The 22198-nt window shown below is 31.9% G+C and overlaps 9 protein-coding genes across 9 annotated transcripts; 5 read left to right on the top strand and 4 right to left on the bottom strand.

Moving 5' to 3' along the window:
- Positions 1-3683: 3683 nt before the first annotated feature.
- On the top strand, positions 3684-5099 carry BX663DRAFT_520577 (uncharacterized protein). The gene is made up of 2 exons (XM_051529129.1): positions 3684-4852; positions 4937-5099. Exon 1 carries the CDS (start codon positions 3794-3796, stop codon positions 4838-4840), a length of 1047 nt encoding a protein of 348 aa, XP_051379567.1. The 5' UTR covers positions 3684-3793; the 3' UTR covers positions 4841-4852; positions 4937-5099.
- A 246-nt stretch (positions 5100-5345) lies between these two features.
- BX663DRAFT_532734 (uncharacterized protein) lies at positions 5346-6158 on the top strand (the record flags this gene model as incomplete). Its single annotated transcript, XM_051530480.1, has 1 exon — positions 5346-6158. One exon carries the CDS (start codon positions 5346-5348, stop codon positions 6156-6158), a length of 813 nt encoding a protein of 270 aa, XP_051379566.1.
- Positions 6159-6733: 575 nt separating this feature from the next.
- Positions 6734-6925, bottom strand: BX663DRAFT_520570 (uncharacterized protein; the record flags this gene model as incomplete). The annotated part of the gene is made up of 1 exon (XM_051529128.1): positions 6734-6925. A coding segment is annotated over one exon (192 nt), but the record flags the coding sequence as incomplete, so codon positions are not given.
- Positions 6926-8502: 1577 nt separating this feature from the next.
- BX663DRAFT_415222 (uncharacterized protein) lies at positions 8503-8796 on the bottom strand (the record flags this gene model as incomplete). The annotated part of the gene is made up of 1 exon (XM_051522338.1): positions 8503-8796. A coding segment is annotated over one exon (294 nt), but the record flags the coding sequence as incomplete, so codon positions are not given.
- A 584-nt stretch (positions 8797-9380) lies between these two features.
- Positions 9381-11180, bottom strand: BX663DRAFT_576802 (kinase-like domain-containing protein; the record flags this gene model as incomplete). Its single annotated transcript, XM_051532166.1, has 6 exons — positions 9381-9636; positions 9717-9965; positions 10049-10300; positions 10364-10586; positions 10685-11066; positions 11132-11180. The coding sequence occupies 6 exons, from the start codon at positions 11178-11180 to the stop codon at positions 9487-9489; spliced, it is 1305 nt and encodes a 434-aa protein (XP_051379563.1). The 3' UTR covers positions 9381-9486.
- Positions 11181-12812: 1632 nt separating this feature from the next.
- Positions 12813-15079, top strand: BX663DRAFT_183991 (uncharacterized protein). Its single transcript, XM_051521693.1, has 4 exons — positions 12813-13062; positions 13129-13214; positions 13289-13667; positions 13767-15079. The coding sequence occupies exons 1-4, from the start codon at positions 12904-12906 to the stop codon at positions 14931-14933; spliced, it is 1791 nt and encodes a 596-aa protein (XP_051379562.1). The 5' UTR covers positions 12813-12903; the 3' UTR covers positions 14934-15079.
- A 283-nt stretch (positions 15080-15362) lies between these two features.
- Positions 15363-16595, top strand: BX663DRAFT_489031 (uncharacterized protein; the record flags this gene model as incomplete). The annotated part of the gene is made up of 5 exons (XM_051524862.1): positions 15363-15762; positions 15812-15945; positions 16009-16077; positions 16144-16308; positions 16377-16595. The coding sequence occupies 5 exons, from the start codon at positions 15363-15365 to the stop codon at positions 16593-16595; spliced, it is 987 nt and encodes a 328-aa protein (XP_051379561.1).
- A 539-nt stretch (positions 16596-17134) lies between these two features.
- On the top strand, positions 17135-18725 carry BX663DRAFT_520556 (G-alpha protein). The gene is made up of 3 exons (XM_051529127.1): positions 17135-17412; positions 17473-17809; positions 17866-18725. Exons 1-3 carry the CDS (start codon positions 17295-17297, stop codon positions 18467-18469), a joined length of 1059 nt encoding a protein of 352 aa, XP_051379560.1. The 5' UTR covers positions 17135-17294; the 3' UTR covers positions 18470-18725.
- A 26-nt stretch (positions 18726-18751) lies between these two features.
- BX663DRAFT_183825 (uncharacterized protein) lies at positions 18752-21925 on the bottom strand. The gene is made up of 10 exons (XM_051521692.1): positions 21879-21925; positions 21298-21818; positions 20905-21228; positions 20469-20795; positions 20161-20335; positions 19955-20086; positions 19772-19898; positions 19589-19695; positions 19088-19525; positions 18752-19020 (listed from the first exon to the last, which is right to left on the bottom strand). Exons 2-10 carry the CDS (start codon positions 21532-21534, stop codon positions 18848-18850), a joined length of 2040 nt encoding a protein of 679 aa, XP_051379559.1. The 5' UTR covers positions 21535-21818; positions 21879-21925; the 3' UTR covers positions 18752-18847.
- Between the last annotated feature and the right edge of the window lie 273 nt (positions 21926-22198).

Genomic DNA, 22198 nt, shown 5'->3' with positions numbered 1-22198 from the left:
ATTACAGGGATCAAAAGTAGTATGGAGTTTGATGCCTCGTTTAGTTAACAGTTCTTGGAGTTCAGGAGCATAGTCATTATGGACGAGCACTGCAACAATGTTGCGGTCAGGGTAGTGTAAATCTAGGAGACGACCATTGTTGACTCCTAGTTTCTTGAAAGTAGTTCTTAACTTACCGAGGGGAACACGTGCCTTGGTAGGTATATATAAGTATTGGAAACCTTGAGTAGCTGAAGGGGCTTGAAAGAAACGAGCAGCAGCAGCTTCGCGTTTCGCATGGTGTTGGACTAGATTCTTTTTGAGAGCTAAGACTCTTTCTGGTTGGTGCCAGGGAGCCGAGGAAAATTGTGTATCTGGAAGAGTAGGAAAGTCTTCCTCGTCAGTGCTAGGTTGAATGGCGGCAGGAGGTAGTTGTAGTGGAGCTGATCTAGAGAGACGGAGTTCTTCAGTAAGTTGCACAATTACTTTTTGTTGTTCTGCAAGCTGGGTGGTTAGTTGGGTAATCATTTTAAAAAGCGCTTGTACGTCTGGTGTAGCACTATTGTCGAATTGGGTTACGGGGACGACAATGGTAGGGGTTGGAGTTGCTGTTGGGGGTACATTGTTAGATATATCTTCTACCATCCTTGAGGGAGCAGTGATGATATCAAGCATTTCAGGTGCATGCATAGTATGAGAGCATAAGGTACACTTGTAACAGGGTTGGTAGTGGTGCGTTTTAGAAGGAGAATCACCCTTACTGTGATAGGTAGTGACTTTTTTGCATTCAGGACATGGTATCGCTTTGCGATGTTCAAGGAAGCCTTTTGCAAGGGCTGCCAGTTCTTCTTCAGATAAAACACGACTAGGAGTCTTATTATATTTATGTCGATTAGGCGGCATTTACCTAGTTATTGCGATGTTTTTCAAGGTGTTGAGAGTTTTGAATGTGTATATAGTGTTGTAAATGTCTTTCCAAGTTTAGTAATAGTGTTGGAAAGCGGAAGAAAGGCTCAGCTTATGATACGGTTGATCGAAGTATCATTTGGGACGAGCTTTCTTCAAGTGTCTCAACACCTCTTTTAGCCCTCTTATACAACATGTTTGAAGAAGTTTCTGTCGAAGTAATTCTTAGCAACCATACATCCTCCCGTTTCCATCCAAAAACAGGCGTTCTACAAGGCTCTGTCTTATCACCTTACTTATATTCAGTATATATTAATAGTCTTCCAAATTTCTTACGACCAGCACCTCTCCTTGAAACAGACTTTAATGATCCTTCCCTTGTGGCGCCAAAGTTAAATTGCCTATTATATGCAGATGATGTGGTTCTCATTTCTGATGCTGATTCCATGCAGTTCCTCCTTTCCAAATGCGAAGAACACAGCCTTTCTTTAGGTTACAGATGGAACTCTAAAAAGTGCGTTATTGTGAATTCCAATCCTACACCTCAAAAATACTACCTCTACAATAATGAATTACCCAATGAAGATTTCTTCCCGTACCTCGGTGTTCCTATTAAATCTGGTGGTGTCGTACATAAATCAGCACTTTTACAACAAAACATCAATAAAGCACTTGGAACGATGAGACAGCTTACCACCCTTGGTGTAAATAAAAATGGCTTTGACCACCTTCTTTCAGCTCGTTTTTACGCCCAAATAGTTCGACCACAATTAGAATATGGATTAGCAATCACAACCTTCAACCTACGAGAAATCCGCTCTCTAGAAAACTGCCAAAATCAATGTATGCGTCAAATCTTCGGTGGACGATCTTTCACCTCAACCAAAGTAATATTACACCTAACAAATTTACCTAACATGAAAGATCGTATTTCAATACTCCAAGCACAATTTCTTTTTAGATCCTCCTTTTTACCAAATGATGCATTATTGACGAAATTGCTACCATACATACAGTCTCAAACTAAATCAAAATGGTCCCAACTATCCAAATCTCCTCTATGGATATCAGTTTGCAATGAAAATCTTAACACTACGTCTCATAAGGATTTTAGTAGGAACCGAAGACAATTCCTACTTGACAGCTACCACTCAAAACTACAAGAAAAACATTCGAAACTTTTATCCCATTGCCGTAATAATCTGATTGTCGACCCTATTCTTACGATACCAATGACAAGAAGACAACGGTTTCGTTGCGTGCGATGGCGACTTGGTTGGTTACCTCTTGGTAAACCCCAAGCCTGCCCCTTCCATCCAAATGAACTCTTCACACGCTCACATAGTTTTTCTTGTTTACATATGCACAACCGCCTTCAGATGCCCAAATCTATTGAAGATCCACTCTCTTATCTCTTGAATCTATTACCATCAACATTCCATACGAAGAAAGTGAAAAAATCAATTGATGCCTGGCTCATACGCTGGCCTTCTATATGTGCAATTCTATTTGAGATGGACTATCTAGCTCACTCCCAAATCCCTGAACCCTCTGACCATCTTGGTGAACCCTTTGTCAATCATCTTCTTTCAATACAAAAACGAATTTCTGATAATTAATTATCATCACTTATACATATACTTTAACATTTTCCCTTTTATCCCAAAAGGGTTTTTCTTTCCATAGCGATCTGACCAGGGCAAAACAGCATATATAAATGCTATGTGCTCATTGGTCATTTTTAATTTTTTAAATAAAATTCTTCTTAATCGTAATTGTTTTTTTGGATAAGCCACAAGAACCTCTATTTAATACAAGGATTTTTTTTTTGTCGCCTCTTCTTTCTTCTTTAATTGTGCAATTCAAGTCAAAACAAAAGGTAAGTTTACTTACTCAGTAAAACGGTCAATAGTACGCGTGCCAACGTCGTAGGCGAACGGACACGCTGGCCCTCGCGTCAGCCTAAGCCTTGTTGTTTCTTGGTGGCTATTGACACTAGAAATAGGCGGTTTACTGACTTTTTTTTTTTCATATAGATTCACATCGAATACACCCATGGCTCATAATAATTATAATTCATTTTAATAAATAAACATATTTTCAATTATTAACTTCTTAAAATACAATTGTTTCATTCCCTTTATGTATAAGACTTAACCTTTTTCATGCTTTAATGTTAGAAGGACCATCTTTTAACTGATCCTAAAAACGTATAAACGTATATTTTTGCAAAATCAAAGTTGCCGCAGTCGTCATTTTCACTTATTGTATATATATATAATATATATATTAGCTATATATATTAGCTATATTGCTAACGTAGAAGGCAAAATGTTAACTTTTCATCGTTATTTGTAAGTGATGATCACTTGGATACCTGCTTCATTATAATATCATTGGCATCCTAAAGTGTTTCATGTAAAGTCTGTACCACACAACCTACCAGTAACAAAATATTTGTTAATAATTTTTTAAGGCGTTTTGGGAGTATTATTTTATCTTTTCCTCATATCTTTTCATTGCCATGTTGAAGAAACAACACACTAAAAGACTTCCTAGTGAAATTAATTGGTTGCGTAACAACGGCAACAACATAACACACATCGACTTTTTTAACTTTTTCAAAACGTATGATACAAGAAGAGTACAAATACGCTTCTTAGCAGTGATTGATTATGTGGAGGATGAGAATTTGAAAAAAAAGTTAAAAGATGATTACAACGAGTGGCGTAAGACGAAAATTGCAAAAGACTTCTGGAAGCAAAGAAATTTGGGAATGAGCCAATCGAAATATAAAAATTCTCTTCCTCAACCTCAGGAAAGTGACAATGCTAGTTCTTCAATATCCACAGTAGAAAGAATTGAAACAATTAGTTTTGAGGATGCCAAAGCAATCATAGCTGAAGATATGAGAACTGTACACAGCTCAAATATGTACTCAAATTCTTTGTCACGATTCAAAAGAGACGTATATGAATCAATGGAGGCTCCACTTACCTATGAGACACACTTGCAACATTTACTTGCACTCTCTGATATAATGTACATTGAGAAAAAATCAATTTATCCTGGATTGCAAAGTTATTTCGACGAGCCTATAGAGACAATACGCCAAAATATTTATAATACCTTTGGTTTCAACCAACTGAATCAAAAATTTCCAATCGATACCATGATGACTTTAATAAATATTACCAATGATCTGAACCGTGGTACAATGTCAAGGATTCAAGTGGAAAGCAAAATATTAGCACTGATTATCGATAACACAGATCAAATCATGATTAGGTTGTTACAATGTGTCAAATCGATGGTTGAGTTGCTTCCCCTCACAAACCAAAAGAAAGAAAGCAAAGAATTTGAACTTTGCACAAGATACCTGCAACCCTGTTTTCAAAAATTGTTCGACTGTGATCAAGATCAGCTCATATTCAAGTGGTTGAACACGAATTGCTTTTTGGATGCAGACGCAGATCCAAACAAAAACCGTCCGGATGGAGTCGTTGAGAATGATCTGATGGCGATTGGATATTTCGAAGTAAAGCCGATCAAGCATACCAAAAACCATAGAAAAATAAATATGGATCTTCACAGATTATGCACATTTTCAAAGGCTGGCACCATTAAGTTCAACAGAAAACATATGTTTCAAATTATGGCCGTTGGTACAAACATTCAATTCAACATCAGCGAGGCTATGGAAGATATTTTAATGGTTGCAGAATTAGATTGCATTCGTTTTCCCCTTTCCTTGGATGAATTACCTCAACTTGTACCCTATCTTGATAGATTGTACCATGTTGTAGACGTCATCCATAAATTATGTTATACTAGCAATGCATTCCGTGTCGAAGAATCATTTAAACCCGCCTTAGATGCTAAGGTAATCAAGGCAATTATGGAGAAATCAGTAGACAGGAACCGCAAAAATCTATTTTACCGTCCTCGCCATTAAAGGTTTACCTTCCTGTATTACACATATGTATTCTATGATTAATCCCCTCATATTGTAAAGAAATTTATTCACTTTTTAGTTTTTAATAAAAAATACCATCAGCTAAAAGCAATAGTTTGCCATACGTAAAAGCAGGATCCTCATCAATGTCCATTTCTTCAACAATCTCTTCGACTCGGTTGTCACTCATTACAATTCCATTTGCTATTCTACAATGTTCGTTCATATTATAATCTAAAAAAAAAAAAAAAAAAAAAAAAAAAAAAAAAAAAAAAAAAATACAAGCGTCTGAAAAGAAAACGAATTAGTCTGAAACAATTTTTTGTTTTGTTCGAATTCCCTTTTTTGATTTGTCTGGATTTGAAGTGCGAATACTGTACAATTAAACAGTACGCCCCTACCGAGTGAAGCATCATTCAACTATCTTGGAATTCCAATCAAACCTGGTGGACTTATTGACACTGCTGCCCTCATCAATCTCAACACTAAAAAAGCTAGATCCTCTATGAATCAAATTTCTTCTCTTGGAGTCAATCACAAAGGGTTTAACCGCTTACTCTCAGTACGTTTCTACAGCCAAATGATACGATCACCAATGGAATATGGTCTTGCTATCTGCGCGTTGAATAATAGTCACTTTACTAAACTTGAAGCTTGTCAAAATGAATGCATTCGACGTATTTTTGGTGGTTCTGCTAGATCATCAACCAAAGTAATGCTGCACCTAGTACAACAACCTTCAATGACAACCCGAGCTACTATTCTGCAAGCCAAATACCTTATTCGATCAATGAAACTACCCGACGATACATTACTGAACAAACTTCTACCTCATCTTCAAATGTCCAGCAGCCATTCTCAATGGTATAAACTAACAGTCAACCCACTCTGGAGAGAATGTGCCCCTATCTTGGACGAACTTGATAGAAAGGTTTTCAAACGGCTCCGTCTGCGTTTTCAAAAAACTCAATATGAAAACCTCTGTCAGGGTTTAAATTCTAAGCTGATTCGTGCATGTCGTCCTAATATGATCATCGATCCAATTCTTTGGCTGCCCATGACGAATACGGAAAGAAGCCAAGTCCTCCGCTGGCGCCTCAGCTGGCGCCTCAGCTGGCTACCTGGCGGTATACCTCGTCCATGCCCCTATCATCCTTCTCAAACGTTCGGTCGTACTCATTCTATTGAGTGTCTACAAATGCACCACCGACTCCAAATGCCAAGAACGGTCACTGACCCACTCTCCTTCCTGCTCAACCAACTACCTACTAAAAAGCTAAAACGCTCACAGGATGTGGCTCCTTGGACAATCTGTTAGCCAGCTATTTGTATCATCCTACATGAAATAGATTATCTCTTTCATGAAAAACTACCTCCAGATCCTCCCTCCGAACCTGGTTTACTACTGGTGAAATGGTTACTCAACTAAAAAGTGATAATATCGTTGTACTGCGAATTTTACCTTATTTTTTTCCAATTACTTTATTTCTGTCTAACTCGTTATATTTATTTTATCCTTTTACACATATACTTTTATCCTTTTCCCTTTTGTCTCAAAAGAGGGTTTTTCTTACTTATATACTACTAGAACTGACTAGGGCAATACAGCAGATGAAAAATGCTATGTGCTCATTTGGTCAAAAAAAAAAATAATAATAATAATAAAAATTCAATTTTAAACGTACAATTAAACATTTTTATTTATAAATTAAAATTTATAAAGCGACTTATGAGCACATAATATCTTTGTTATATTGAATTGCCCAGGTTAATTCAAATTATGTGGAAAAAAAAAGTATTTAAAAACTCTCTTAAGGGATAAGAGGTAAAAAGGTAAAGGACAGGAAGAAGAAGAGAAGGTGAGAAAGAAAGGAGGGAATATTGCTAACAAGTTTAAAGGGACAACCAGTTGAGTAATTTCTTGTCTGGGTCAAGAAGTGGAGGGGGTAGTTTATCGTGTATTAAGTAATTCATTTCCTGTAGAATCGTACACATAACTGGCCAGCGATAGAACCAGACAGAAACATCATGAGAATTTCGGTGCTTATGCTGAGGGAGATGATTTAAAAGAAAGGAAAAGGGAATCTGCAATTGATCGTGGCAAGAATAAACGAGTGTGCGTGCGCAAGCATTCGGTGGCGTGTGACCGACTAAAGTGTACATGAGGATGATATGGGCAGGCTTTAGGTATTCCCCCCGGCAGCCAACCAAGACGCCACTATGTGTCATGAGTAACCAAAGTATCGAATCAATAATCAGATTGGGGCGGCAAGCGGAAAGCAAAACAGAATGTGTCTCGTCACGTAGTTGTTGAAAAATCTTTTCAAGAAATTCTTGACGATGTTTCTGAAAGGAGCGTTGGTTTGGCGGAATGGAGTTGGCGGCACAGAGTCTCCAGCATGGTGTTTGAATGAGTTTATACCATTGAGTGTTAAAAGTGGAGGCTTGAAGCTCAGGAAGTAATTTAGCGAGCAAGGTATCACCCGGTAAATCAATAGCATGAAAAACGAATTGTACCTGCAGAATAGAATAGACGTCCTAATCTTCATCGATGGTTGGTTTACCATATGAAGCATCACCTATGCTGATGATCGATGAGAGCCATCAAATATCCGTCTTATGCAAGTGTTTTGACACGATTCCAGTTGTTGGATATTCTTTGCACCGGGTAGACTAATAGCTAGACCATGTTCGAGTTGTGTTCGGACTATCTGCGTGTAGAAGTGAGTAGCGAGTAAACGATCAAATCTCTTGGAGTTAACCCCAGTAGATGCTGTTTAATTCATTGTTTGTAGGGCTTTGTTAGTATTATTTTGTACGAGTTGAGTTGTATCTAAGAATACTCCTGTCTTGATAGGGATACCAAGATAAGAAAAACATTTTCGGGTTGGAATGGGGTTACCATATAACGTGTATGGCTGCTGATTATCAGAAGAATCAAGTATTACACATTTACTAGGATTCCAGCGGTAGCCTAATAAATTACTGTGTTCTTCACATAACGATAATAAAGAGCGCAACTTTTCAGGTGTCGTGATGAGGACAACATCATCAGCATACAACAAGCAATGAATCGATTGTACAAATTGAAGTGATTGATCACGTATATTTGTTGAAATTGGTGATAGACGTAGAATACTAGGAAGATTGTTTATGTATATTGAGTACAAAAATGGAGAAAGAATTGAGCCTTAAAGAACACCAGTTCCCGTGGAAAACCTACATGAGATAACATTATTTAGAAGTACTTCGAGATGGACATTGTCAAAAAGATTTTTCAGAATATTCAGTAGTGGAGCAGGGGCATAGTCAGATAAACAGTGCCAGATGTGGGCACGGTCTACCGTATCATAAGCTGATTTGATATCAAGGAAAGCAAGCGCTGGTTTGAAATGTTGTGCTTTGCAAAGTAAGTTACAGATTTCAGTCAGACAAAGGACCTGATCAAGTGTACTTCGAGCCTCACAAAATCCCCCTTGGGCAATGTCTAATGGTGGACTATAAGTCATAAGATAAGGATACAGGCATCGTTCAAATAGCTTTCGAAAAACTGATGTTAGGCTGACAGGTCGATAATTTCCTGGTTCGGTAGGTGCACCTTTCTTATGTATTGGGACAATCTGAGCTACTCGCCAAGATAGAGGAGTATAGGACCATCGCCAGCATAGTTCAAAGGGAGACAGAAGGGTTGGAACAAGTTTATTCGTTATTGGAGAGAGCATTTCTTGTCTTATGTGATCAACTCCAGGTGCTTTTTTTGAGGGTAGATTTTTTAAGGCATCTTTGACGTTTTCGAGTATTATAGGGAAGTCAGATACTGTAAGTGTATATTTATTAATAGGTCGAGGTGTAGAATCCACTAGCTCCATATAGGATGGTTGTTCAGGTAGAAGACGTCCAGAGTAGGTTAGTTGGGGGTAAGCAGCCATAGTATTAGCTGAGTGTTGTGGTCCATCCGTTGTAGGGCATTGGTGAACTCTGCTTCATATCGAGCAGCTATGTCTCTGTTTTTGAACTTACCTTATTCAGGATTATGCTTTTATTCAGATACACGAAAACTAATGATGGTAGCAAGTTAAATAAAATATTGCTTTTAGTTTAACCCCTTTTACTCTAGTTTTAAACAATATGTATACACATATATTGTTATAATCTTTGAGGAGAAAGTAAAATGTATCAAGCTCCAGTAATGTATGATATACATTGTGTTTAAATATAAGATTAGATAGCTCCAATTACTTGGACTATTTACTATTTTTATCAAAACTCTTTTTACATTGAATGTTTTATTAGAATATATTTAATTGTACTAGTAATTTTCATTAGAAATATTCTATATCAAAGAGAAGGGAGGAAATATATCGTTCAGATATTAAATATTGACAAGAGTTAAAATTAAATTTTTAAGCACGAAAATATTTTTTTTATTATGATGTAGTTTAGCTTTCAAAAGAAGAAGAAGAAGAATAAAAATATATATAAAAAACTATTATGTTTCTATTTCTTTGATAGTTAAAGAGAAGAAAAGAAAAACTTGTAATTAATAAAAATGTAGGAAATATAGTTTATTAAGGTTAGATATGTGTATATGAATATTTTTTTTTTGATTACAATAACGGAAGCAAATTTATATTAAGATGGTTTCCTTAAAAGGCGATTTTACTATGTGGATTTTGAGCTGCAGTAGGAGGTTTATGCAACATATTTGGGCCTATTGAAAGAAACTCAGGTGTCAACAAAGATGGTGTTTTATGCAGCATAGGGAAATTTTCATCCATAGAACTTTTGTGTTCTCCCTAAAGAAGAAAAAAAAAGAGATAGAAAGAGAAGCAAAGTTATATATAAATGATAATTATATAATGTAAATCTTCCTTACTTTTCGTTTGCATCGACTGGAAGGCATAGATAACTTTGGTAAAGAATGAATTTCTCTTTTATAATAATATTCAGGCTTTGTGTAATCATAAGATAGAAATTTCTCTTCAAGTACTTGTTTTTCACCAATTATAGCACCATCTGATATATTTCTCTTTGCCTGAAATGCTCTTTTTTTAACTTTCAACGGATTTCCTTCCAGTAAAACTTCTTCAAGTTCATGAGTTGGATCAAAATTCGATTTTTTTTCCTATATATTTAATCCAAAAGTGTAAGGAAGATAATAATAATAATAAAAAATAAAAGGGGAAAGTGAGGGTATAGATAGCATACATCAGGTATAAATGGTGCACTTATTGTTTTTGTGGCCAAAATATTCCAATCTATATTTTTCATCCAAGGATGAGCTTTTAAATGTTGAAGACCTAATTCCCCGACTCCGAGACGTTGTGAAATATTTCTGTTTAATAAACCTTGAATAAAGCTTACAGCTTCAGGAGACACTTTAGGCTCTATAGGGAATTCGATAGGATCTGACATAATTGACTTTTGTAGTTCTTCATTTGACTTGGCTTTAAAGGGCCTCTTTATAAAATAAAACGATTAATAATATCACTTGGTGATGTATCATATTATTTATATCTTTACCTGACCATATAAAAGCTCGTAAATCACAATACCAAGAGACCACCAATCTACTGAAAATGAGTATCCCTGTTTATTCAAAATTTCTGGTGAAATATAAGCAAGACTACCAGCAATGGCTGTTAGTGGTTTTATCCTTTTCTGATTTATTCCGACCGCAATATTAAAATCTGATAAATGAGCATGTCCCTTTTCATCCAAGAGTATATTATCAGGCTTCAAATCTCTTTCAATTAAATAATACAATTAGTATGTTTGTTAGTAGTAGTTTGTGTGTGTGTGTGTGTGTGTGTGTGTGTGTGTGTGTGTGTTCTTGTATTCTACCTATGAATTATATTCTTATTATGTAGATAGTTTATGCTCAAGGCAATTTCGGCAGCATAAAATTGAACGTATTTCTCAGGCAAAGTACCTAATCGATCAAGATGAAAACGAAGATCACCCCCTAACATTAAATCAAGTACCATAAAAAGGTTTTCATCGTCTTGAAAAGCATATCGTAAATTGACAATTAAATTAAAATTGATGTGCTCTAACAATTTCCTTTCTGATAAAATATTATCAATTGCTTTCATTTGAATGCATTTGTCCTTATTAATGTATTTTAAAGCATATAATTTCTTGTTGCCTTTATGTTGCACTACTCTAACTTTTCCAAATGCTCCCTTACCAACAGATCGTAATAAGATAAAATGTGAAAGTTGAACTAAAGGGAAAAAAAATAAAAATTTGTTTGTATATAAGTCAATTTAATTTTACACATGAACTAACCTTCACTTAATAAATCAACTGGTTCTTCTTTACAACATATGTTCCCCATTTATTAAGAAACAAAGATAAAATAAATAAAAATAAAAAGGAGAAAAGAAAAAGATGAAAAAACATCACTTTAATAACTTTTGTATTTAAGGAGGCAAAATAGAAAAAAAAAGTTGGTATAAAAGTGATTATTTATTACACAAATTCGTTAAGTTTTTTTTTTTTTTTTTTTTTTTTTTTTTTTTTTTTTTTTTTTTTTTTCTAGTGACAATTGCATTTATACTTACTTTTGTAGATTTTAATCTTTTTTTGAAAATCATAATTAGGATGAGGTAAAGTGGCATTTAATATCTATAACTTATATTTAGTTTACTCACTTATAAAAGATACATTAAAACAATAAATAAACAAATTCTACAATGATTGCCTTGTCAATTTTGCGATATTTTTAACAGATTTGGTTTAATAATATACAAGAGTTTCATTTATAAAATAGAATAAATAAGATACTTACTTTTTCCTAATCGTGTATGTGTTGGTTTTGAGAGAATTAAACCCAAAGAAAAGGAAAAGTAGTTTTAGAGAAAATTAAAAGAGTTTATAATAGAACAACATTGGGGTCGATTCAGGACGTAACCATCGTGTATTACACTCTATTTCACCTGTCAATTTTGCAATATATACATACTTTTTTACAAGCTTATAACTTGTTAGTATATCAATTTCAACTTCAAGTTTTGCACCAAATACAGCATAAGTTCTATCATTTTTGTCAGCACTGGTTAGATCAATAATATCATAATACAAAAAGATTAGATTGGCTTAATATTCAAATAAAAGAATAAACGAGTTCTTTATAATTACTCCTGTGAATAAAGCTGATCTACATTTGTAGCTCTTGCTTTCCAATCTTTAATTATTTTAATCCAAGACAAATATTGAAATATACTTGGAATCATTATCTGTAAAAGGGTCCTGTTATAATAAACGTCAATTAAAGCTTATAATTGCATATAAGAATTACACTTATTGCAAGTTTATCAATAAAAAAAAACCCCCTTTGCTGTTTCCAGAAGTTTATTATTGTCATTTCCAGAGATAAGAGAAAATATTTATTTGAAGATGCCATAGCTTGAAAACCAGCCCAAATCAGCTTTCAACTCTTTGATTTGACGATTTATATCATCCATTCTAGAGATTATAGTAGCAGTACTTGGATTGTTATTGCCTCTTCCTCAAGTAAAATTAATTTGTAAGGAAGGCAGTACCTTAGGAATCTTTCGGTTGTTATTATATTAATACCTATTTACTTGACTTTATTTGAAAATTCTATCCAGTCAACAAATTTTTTGTTTTCTATAAGGACCTATTAATAAAAAAAAAAAAAAAAACAAAAACAAAAACAAAAACAAAAAAAACGAACTTTGATTAGAGACCAAAGCGAATTTAGTTCGCTGGAAAACGAGCATTGATGTTGGAGCTACTGTATCTGTTAATGTTTTCTTTTTAAACTGATTAGTAAGACAAATCAACTTTTATAACTTTGTGCTCATTGGTCACAAAAAACATCCATAAATTGTAATTCAGTCATTTATGCGTGACTTTAATATCGGACTTTTTCTTTAATATTCCTTTTTTTTTTTTTTTTTTTTTTTTAATGTGCAGTAATAATTGAAAGAAATAAGGAATTCTAATTGTCTTTCTTTCTTTTTTATTTTTATTATTTATTTTTTTATTTTTAAAGATGTATTAATTCTTTTTGTCCACATTTTAACTTTAAAGAAATGATGCAAAAAATATTTTTAACAACTCCCAACAACAATGATGAATTATTACAAAAAATAGACAAGCTTATATTAAAGTTTTGTGATACATCTATTGACTGTAATTCATTAGAAAGTTTACATGAATGTACAAAGAAGATATTCGATGAGGGATATCAAGTAATTATTGAATAACATATTTATTTTTGTCTAGTTTTTTTTTTTCCTTTTAACAATTTTGTTTAGCTGATAGATAAATATTTTGTTAACAGTCAACATTTTAAAGAAGAATTATCATTCAATATAGATCAAATACATGAAAGTTTTGAAAGGTTTTTTTTTTATTTCTATTTTTATTGAAAACAATATAAAGATAAAGATGTATTAATATAAAATAATACAACAGTTATTTTATGGACTTAATTTACGATGTTACATTCTTTAAGATTACTCAATTTTTATTATCAAAGGATATAAAATTAAGCAAGGTTCTCGAGGAAATAGAATATCTAGACTTTTCTCAAATTGAACTTCCTTCTTCAATTAAAGATGGAAGGAAACGAGTTTATGCTGCGATTTCTAAATTTGAAAGAATAGGTTCTTTCCGTACTCCGGCTGATAAGTTGAATTGTTTGTTAAATACTATATCTGAATTAACAAAAGAGGATGATGAATCAAAAGAAGAGATATCATTCCTGGACTCAGATTCTTTGATACCATTATTATTAATGATAGTAATTAGAAGTAGAATCCCTCATCTTATAGCAAACTTGGTTTATATAAAGGTAGATTACATAAGACTTTTTTTTTTATTTATTTTCAGAGAAAGAGAGAGAGAGAGAGATAAAAACAGAGTTTAATAGATATATGTATATGCTTGTTAGGAATACAATTTTAGTCGTAATGTTAAAATTGGAAAAGATGGATATGCTCTTAGTACCCTTGAAGGTGTTTTAGATTATATTCTTGATGCTCAATTAGAATTATCCAATATTTCAAGGAAAAATAAGTCTTTTTGGTCAGCAATTAAGGCAGGTGATATTACAGAAATTAAGAATCCTTATTATAATGATACAATTGAGGTACGCGATATAAATGGTAATAATGGCCTGATGATAGCGTGTATGTATGGACAAGCGAATATTGTTGATTATTTGATTCATCGATCTGACTATAGTCAAAATGATAATAATTGTACACCTCTTATGTGTGCCATCAAGTGTAGTAATTCTTTAGATAGTGTTAGGATATTATTGAAACACAAAATGGTTAAAGAATCCATAAATTCGCTTGATTATACCGGAAACAGTGCAATTTTGTATGCTGCTGGTACGAATAATCTTAGTCTAATTAAATTGCTACTAAAAGAGGTTGGCATACATCGACTCTATCAAGTTAATTCTATAACATACGACTCTGTACTTCATATTGCAGCTCAAAATAATAGTTCCTTAGAATTTATAACCTATTTGATGGAACAATTAGATCTTTCGTGGAGGAAAAGCAAAAATAAAAAGGGAGAAACATTTTATCATTTGATTCAAAGTTTAGACCTATTAAAATATGTGATGATACAGCCTACATTTCAATTAGATGATTTAGTAAACGACGTAGATCACATGGGTCGGTCACCTTTTATGATGTGGGCCTCTAAAGGACGATTAGATCTTATAGAAACATTAATACCCTATATTATGATGGATACCTATTCTCAAGTGGATAAAGAGGGCAACACAATTTTTCATTTACTGGCAACTCATCTTTGTGAAGGTTTAGTGATGGTGTTTGGTGAAAATAGTTTAAATTATATAGTAGAACAAATGAAAGGTATTGTAAACGTTCGAAGCTGGAATTACGGTAATACACCTCTTCACTTGATAGCTGGAATATCTACTCGGGCACCTAAGCAAAATATAGTAAATGCCATCTTATTTATTAAAGCTCTAGTAAACAATGGTGCATGGATAAATGCAGTTAACTTTAAGGGTGAACATCCTGTAGATATTTGCAAAGTGTCTGAGTTAGTGACATGTATGGATGGTAATAGATAAAATTGTATTTATGATATGGTATGGATTTATAACTGTATGTGTGTGTGTGTGTGTGTGTGTTTATGTGTGTGTATGTTTTTTTTTCTCTCCCTTAATTTAAAAGAACTGTATTTACAAAAAGATATTTGTTTAACTGCAAACTTTAAAAATGACATACAAGACTATTCTTGGGCTGTGACAAGATCATGTATAGAAAAAAAGCCTAATAACCAACAATCCGACATTTTTTATATAATAAAAAGTGGTAAGGTAATTCAATTCAAAAAGTATATGTTACTTGACAAGTCTCTTACTAAAGTACTTGTTCTATATGTATGAATGCATATATATATATATATACATATATAGATAGGTAAACCAGAAACGATGAAAATAGTAAAAAGAAGATATCAAGATTTTCTGTTATTAAGAAAAGGATTATTATATGAAATGCCAGAGTTGTTTTTACCCACTTTTCAACAAATATCATCTCCCGAGTTAATTGATTTTAAGCCTCCTCCTCGTATACTTATTGATGATACTCTTGGCAAACTTCAATCATTTATGGATTGGCTTCTATATCATCCTTTACTTAAAAGACATGATTTTGTCCTTTCTTTTGTTCGATCATCTTCAGACGTGGAAAAATCGAGCCTTCTTGATAATTCATTTTCTAGAAGACAACTTTTACTGGAAAAAATGAATGATACGCCTCTTTCAAACAATAACATGATGAATAGTAAAGATGAAGAATATTTTTTGAAATACACTGAAGACTTATTGATGCCTTTGAAAACTCATTTTTTAAGTTTATTGATAAATTGTATAAAGTTTATTTATTCTGGTTTAGGTAAGTATAGGATCTTGATTTTAACTTAATATATTAATATCTATATTAGAGTTGGAGAAAGGGTTTGAGTTGTTTTCGCGAAGCATCTTTGAGGCATCCTCTCAACAATTAGATATGTTCTCTTCTAATCCATTAGCTTTAGAGACAATTTATGTTTGCAGTAACGTTATATTTGAAAAAAATGTAATAGTAGGGATTTCTTTCTTTTGTATACACTGATCTAAATATAAATATGTATACATATAGTATGTTTCCCCTTGGAGCGAATTTATGAAAGTGTGTCGAATGTTATATACAATCATGGATGGAATACTTGTAATAACTATTTAACATTTGTTGATAGATACATTTAGCTTATTAACATTACTACTATATGTATAGCTCTCTTTACAACGACCCTTTACACTTATTAAGCAAAGACATGTTATAAAAGAGAGTATAGAGGTACAAAAAGAATTACTTGGCAAATCAAAAGGCTGGCATGATATATTTTCAACAAATGATAGAAAAAGACAAATAGAATTAGATAAAGATAAAATAATAAAGGTAAATTCAATTCAAGTCGAGAGATCCTAATTATCTTTATACTCACTTTTTTTTTTTTCTTGGAAAAGAAAATAAATGAGCTCAATAGCTTAGACAGTCAAATACAACAATCACATAAAATAATATCAGATGAATTAGCTCATTTTCAAGATATTCACCCGAAAATAATGATTAAAGCAATTCGAAGATTAGTTAAATCGACACTCAGGATGGAGAAAAATAAACTTCATGTTCTCAGTCAAACTTTAACAAAATGGGAAAAGCCATTACCATCTTTACCAATATAAGGAAAATATATATACATTACTTTACCCTAATCCTTTTTAATATATGTCATACCAAAATTCTATTATTACTTACTACATTTTAAATAATAATTACCATTATTACCTAATATATGTATGATCATAAGCACATTAATATAATTAAAAGAAAAGAAGGGCATGATGATCAGAGTCCGTGTCAGATTTATATAGCTCGTCGTTTATCTCTTTTTATTTATTTATTTGTTTGTTTGTTTTCGTTAAACAAGTTTATTCAGGAGTAAAATAATCCATGATGGTTACACTTTATTCCTTAATTAGTGAAAAACCTGTTTCTGTATATTTATTCTTATTGAAATGACATGTTCGAGGCTTGTTTCGTGTTGTTTATATATTTTTTTTTTTTTTTTTTTTTTTTTAAGGAGTAAAAAAATAAAAAAAAATAAGGGGCAGTAATAAACTACTGAATATGGTAAAAGCATCTTTATGTTAAAGATTGTATTTAACGAAAAAAATAAAATAAAATTGAATAAAAATAATAATAGTATTATTTTTCTTTTTTTTTTTTTTCTTTCTACTTTCTTTTTTTCTTATTTATACAAGAGAAAAAAAAAACTACTATAGATTTTCGTATACATAAATATTTATTTATTTTAATATACGTATACACACACACACACACATACATACATACATATAAATACATATATATATATATCCATCATGGGCTGCTGTCAATCAACTGAACAAATTGAAGAGAAGCAAAGAAACCAAGAAATTGATGCACAAATTAAACGAGATAGGGCCAATTTGAAAAAAGAAATAAAAATGTTGCTTTTAGGTAATTATATAAATATAAAAATAAAAAAAAAGTACATGAGTCCAATTTTATCCGTATTAGGCGCGGGAGAATCAGGCAAATCTACTATTTTAAAGCAAATGAAATTGATTCATGATGGTGGATATACACCTGAAGAAAGAGAAAGTTTTAAAGAAGTCATATTTAGTAATACTCTACAATCCATGAGAGTGACTCTAGAGGCTATGAATAATTTGGGCGTTTTATTTGAAAATCAAGAAAATGAAATACATAAACGACTTATTATGGAAGCACCTCCACAAATTGATTATTTAGGTCATGAACTTGTTGAAGCCATTGACTCTCTTTGGTCAGATAAAGGAGTTCAAGAGTGTGTTCATAGATCAAATGAATTTCAACTAAATGATTCAGCACGATAGTAAGTATTATACATTTATAAAAGAAGTAAAAAAAAAATTAATCTTGTTATCATAGCTATTTTGATTCAATTCTCCGTATCGGACAACCAAATTATATGCCCAGTGATCAAGATGTACTACGATCTCGTGTAAAATCTACAGGCATTACAGAAACTACCTTTGTCATTGAATCACTTACTTATCGTATGTTTGACGTGGGGGGTCAAAGGTCAGAACGAAAGAAATGGATTCATTGCTTTGAAAATGTGACAGCCTTGGTATTCTTGGTAGCTATTTCAGAATATGATCAAGTCTTATTTGAAGATGAAAGTGTGAATCGTTTACAAGAATCTTTAACTCTATTTGATTCTATTTGTAATTCAAGATGGTTTATAAAGACTTCAATTATTTTATTTTTGAACAAAATTGATTTGTTTGCTGAAAAGCTCTCTCGTAGTCCATTAAGTGATTACTTTGATGATTATAGAGGTGGTGAAAATTATGATGCAGCCTGTCAGTATCTCTTACAGAAATTTGTATCTTTAAATACCAGAGCTGATACAAAGCAAATTTATACTCATTTGACTTGTGCAACGGATACAAAACAAATCAAATTCGTGATGAATGCTGTCAATGATATTGTGGTTCATGATAACTTACGTAATGTGGGCCTTTTATAAAAGAAAAAGGAAAAGGAAAAGGAAAACCCCCCCTGATTTCTGATTGTAAAACTTCATCTTTGTTATATCTACACATGTTACCATAAAAAATATCGTTTTATTATATCCTATTTTATTATATCCATTCTAGACAAGAAGTGTTAAACTACTTGTTTCATTAATATCAATCGTAAAACATAAGGGCTCAATATTGATCGACATTAAAAATATATAAATATATAATAAATTGCTCCTATAATATATATGTGTGATATGCTTCTTTATATCTATAGAAAAAGCTTAAAATATATATTATCCCTAATTTTTATTTATTTATATAATAATATGAAGTTATTACACGCTGATCATATCCCATTTCATATTTCCATATGCGTCGTATTATATTGGAGATGAACGATGTAATGTATTTGTTCTATATTTTCTTCGACCTATCATACTATTCATTAAGTTATGAGCTTTATACCGAATACTGCTGACTGCATTTATTCCAGAACCTGCAGTATGAGATTCTTCTGTATCATATTCTGTATGCTTCTTTTCCTCAATGTTATCTTTTTTATTTATTTTTTTTTACAAGTTAATTATATATATTATACATTGTGTATTACTACTAACTACCTTCTTTTGTTTTATCTAATATTTGCTTACTCTGGGTTTCCTGTTTTTGATTAGATATAATATATTTACAAGTAGTTAAACTAGTTGAAGAGCATGGGTGCTGTCCTCCGTTATTTTTTCTTCTTGTTAGATTCTTTATGTTAGATTTGGAAATGGGTGGACGATCAGGAGTCAGTGATTGAGGAGGTGGAGGAAGATCGATTACCTCTTGAGACTTTTTATGGTGACTAAAACTTTGTTGAGCACCTGCTGATTTTGGTCTTCCAGTGTTAATACAGTTTCCAGATTTTTTATCACTGTTATGTCCAGCGAATGATTGAGCAACTTGACTAAATCGTATACCAATTGTAATCAAGTTTTCAAATAGTTGCAAACGAGCTTTGTCGTTAAGAGATGTAAATTTTTCCGATTTCAATGAATGATTTTCTGCGCTTATACCTATATATATAAACATATATGAATTAGTTCTCTCTTTATCTATATGCATATATAAATATATACTCTTAGATAATAAAAAAGTTCGCAACTCATTTTCATTATAAAATATAGGTGGACTGGGTATGGGTGGTGGGAACGATCTAACCTGTTTATTATAAACAACTTCTATTCTATATGTGTATATATATATGTATATATTATTATTGTAAATTAGCAAATCTATCAGTTTAGATATGCTTGTAATACCTCCATGAATCTTGGTCATTTATTGTTTCAAAATATACAATGATAAACACATGTAGGAATTGAGAACGAATAGAGTCAGGGTCAAACCTTTCATTTTTTCCTTCTATAAATACAATACAGACAATATCTAATAAAGGAGATATGAGGGTCAAACTAAGGCTAAACATGTATATACGTATATACCATTTCCTATATATCTTTTTCTATGTATTTGTTGTAAATCATTTTTTCTTGAAGGCATAAGAGGAGCAACATGATACATTATCTCACGTCCTTTCCATGAAGAGACAAATGATATTTCACCTGATTCACCAGCTATAAAAAAAAAAAAAAAAAGAAAAATAGAAGGGTTTTATAACGTGTTTATATGTATATGTATTGACTTGTACTTTTTGTATCCAGTCCAGCTGCATAACCTTTATAATCCTTTAATTTAATGGGATGCCCAATGATATTTAAAAATCTTTCTAATGATTCAGATAAATTAGTATTTGAAAACCATTCCTCTTCCGTAGTTTGTCCATCTTTAACTGTTATTAACCCAAACTTATAAGATTTTGATATCTAGGAATAAATAAATAAATAAAAGGAGTAGGAGAAGGAGTAAGAGAAGGAGTAAGAGAAGGAGAAGGAGTAGGAGAAGGAGAAGGTCGGCTTAATAAAACTTATACAAGCCTTAAATAGTTATCATTCTTACACTAATTTCATCATATTTTAAAAACTCTTTCTCTAATCCAGATAATATAGTCATTTCAGCAGACAATTCCTTAAAGAGTTTAAGATCAATGTCTTGAAATAAAAATAGAAGTGCAGCTCTCATTAAATTAGTTGAATATATTTCTTGATTTTGGCTTGAAATTAAAGTAGAAGAAAATCTACGTAAAGTTTGATATTTTCTAGTTATTGCCATTGTTGTTGTAGATTCACTTTCTGAATTCAATTTATAAGCTTGTCCGGTAGATACCAATTGTAGCATTAATTCTGTTGCATCTGATTCGTTTATGATAAAGTACATATTGACATCCTAAGAAAACAAAAACAAAAAATCATTCATATTTTAAGGGAAACTTGTTTATATATTTACATTTATATATTAAGACTAGAGACCTCTCATATATGAATATCTAGAATACCTGATATGTACGAACAATTATTCTATACTGTGAACAAGTTGATCTCTGTTCACTTGTTTCTTTTACAATTGATATAATGGCCAAGTCATTCTCATCATCTAAAATAGGACCAAATAATGTAATATATGGCTTTCCAACAAAATAATTTCGAAACCAACATGCATTTTCATCAATTTGGTCTTTATAAAATGAGGATGCATATTGTAATCGATCCAAAACTACCCTTTCTTCCTCTTTATAAAATTGAGAGGATGTTGTTATTAATGAAAGACTCTTTCGTTTACAAGCTGTTATCTGACAACAGATTTCTTTCATATTTAGTATCTGTTTAATATACATAAAGGGAGGATAAGCACTATTGTAAAGCTATATAAAGAGATAAGGCTTGTTTACTATTTGTTTTAAATCATATTTATTATCTTCTGAGTTGCTTTGTAGTTTATTTAGTAAAATTATTTGATCTTCTTTAAATATGTCTATTGAGTGAATCAATGTGATTACATGATCATATATCTTTTGAATTAAATCTTTCGTATCATCAATGTTTCCTTTTTCTATAGAAGATAATACATCATGACACTGTTCTAAAATCCAATTAGTATATTCAGTAATAGTTGGTAATGGGTTCATATATGTATTATATATATATATACAAAAAGAAAAGAAGAAAAAAGTAAAGGAAAGGAAAGGAAAGGGAAAAAAAAGGAGAGAGGAGAAGAATGATTAAAACAATTAGGAGAATGTTACAATGTATTTTGATAAATCTCTTTTAAAATATCGTTTTTCTTTAGAATTATATTTGTTGGTAAAAATGATTTTTTTTGTGGCTGCTGTGATTCCTCCTTGAGTAAAGCATTTTCATCTATAAATAAGTTTTGATGCATTAACTCAGTATCTCTTGAAATGTGATATACCTGTTATTTATAAATAAATTAGCTTTTTTTTTTTTTTTAGTTCACTATTTATCATTTAACTTCTTTACCCATCCTCTCTGTTCAAAAGTATCTATTAAATTTTTATATAGAGCAGAGGTCTTTAATGTTGAAGAAGATCCAAATATAATTAATTTACTTTTAGCTCTTGTAACTGCTACATTCAATCTTCGCCAATCTCTTAATAAATCACCTGGCTGATTATATTATAAGTAATACGTATAAATATATATAACTGTAATTACTATTAACCGTATATACTTACATTACCCTGAGGATTGTTACGAACAAGAGAAATCAAGACACAATCTTTATCACGTCCTTGATATTTATCAATTGTAGAGATTTCAATTTCATTTCTA

This window comes from Cokeromyces recurvatus, assembly GCF_025118155.1.
Source record: "Cokeromyces recurvatus strain NRRL 2243 chromosome Unknown BX663scaffold_29, whole genome shotgun sequence".
Lineage (NCBI taxonomy): Eukaryota > Fungi > Mucoromycota > Mucoromycetes > Mucorales > Mucoraceae > Cokeromyces > Cokeromyces recurvatus.
This window is presented reverse-complemented; position numbering and strand designations above follow the sequence as displayed.

Coding starts and splice junctions, on each gene's coding strand:
- BX663DRAFT_520577 (XM_051529129.1), top strand. CDS start 3,794: ATGAGAACTGTACACAGCTCAAATATGTACTCAAATTCTTTGTCACGA.
- BX663DRAFT_183991 (XM_051521693.1), top strand. CDS start 12,904: ATGATGCAAAAAATATTTTTAACAACTCCCAACAACAATGATGAATTA. Junction 13,063..13,128: donor TATTCGATGAGGGATATCAA/GTAATTATTGAA, acceptor AATTTTGTTTAG/CTGATAGATAAATATTTTGT. Junction 13,668..13,766: donor CAAACTTGGTTTATATAAAG/GTAGATTACATA, acceptor TATGCTTGTTAG/GAATACAATTTTAGTCGTAA.
- BX663DRAFT_520556 (XM_051529127.1), top strand. CDS start 17,295: ATGGGCTGCTGTCAATCAACTGAACAAATTGAAGAGAAGCAAAGAAAC. Junction 17,413..17,472: donor AATAAAAATGTTGCTTTTAG/GTAATTATATAA, acceptor TATCCGTATTAG/GCGCGGGAGAATCAGGCAAA. Junction 17,810..17,865: donor CTAAATGATTCAGCACGATA/GTAAGTATTATA, acceptor TTGTTATCATAG/CTATTTTGATTCAATTCTCC.
- BX663DRAFT_183825 (XM_051521692.1), bottom strand. CDS start 21,534: ATGAACCCATTACCAACTATTACTGAATATACTAATTGGATTTTAGAA. Junction 19,899..19,954: donor AAAAAGATATATAGGAAATG/GTATATACGTAT, acceptor CTCCTTTATTAG/ATATTGTCTGTATTGTATTT. Junction 19,021..19,087: donor ATTAGATAAAACAAAAGAAG/GTAGTTAGTAGT, acceptor TAAATAAAAAAG/ATAACATTGAGGAAAAGAAG.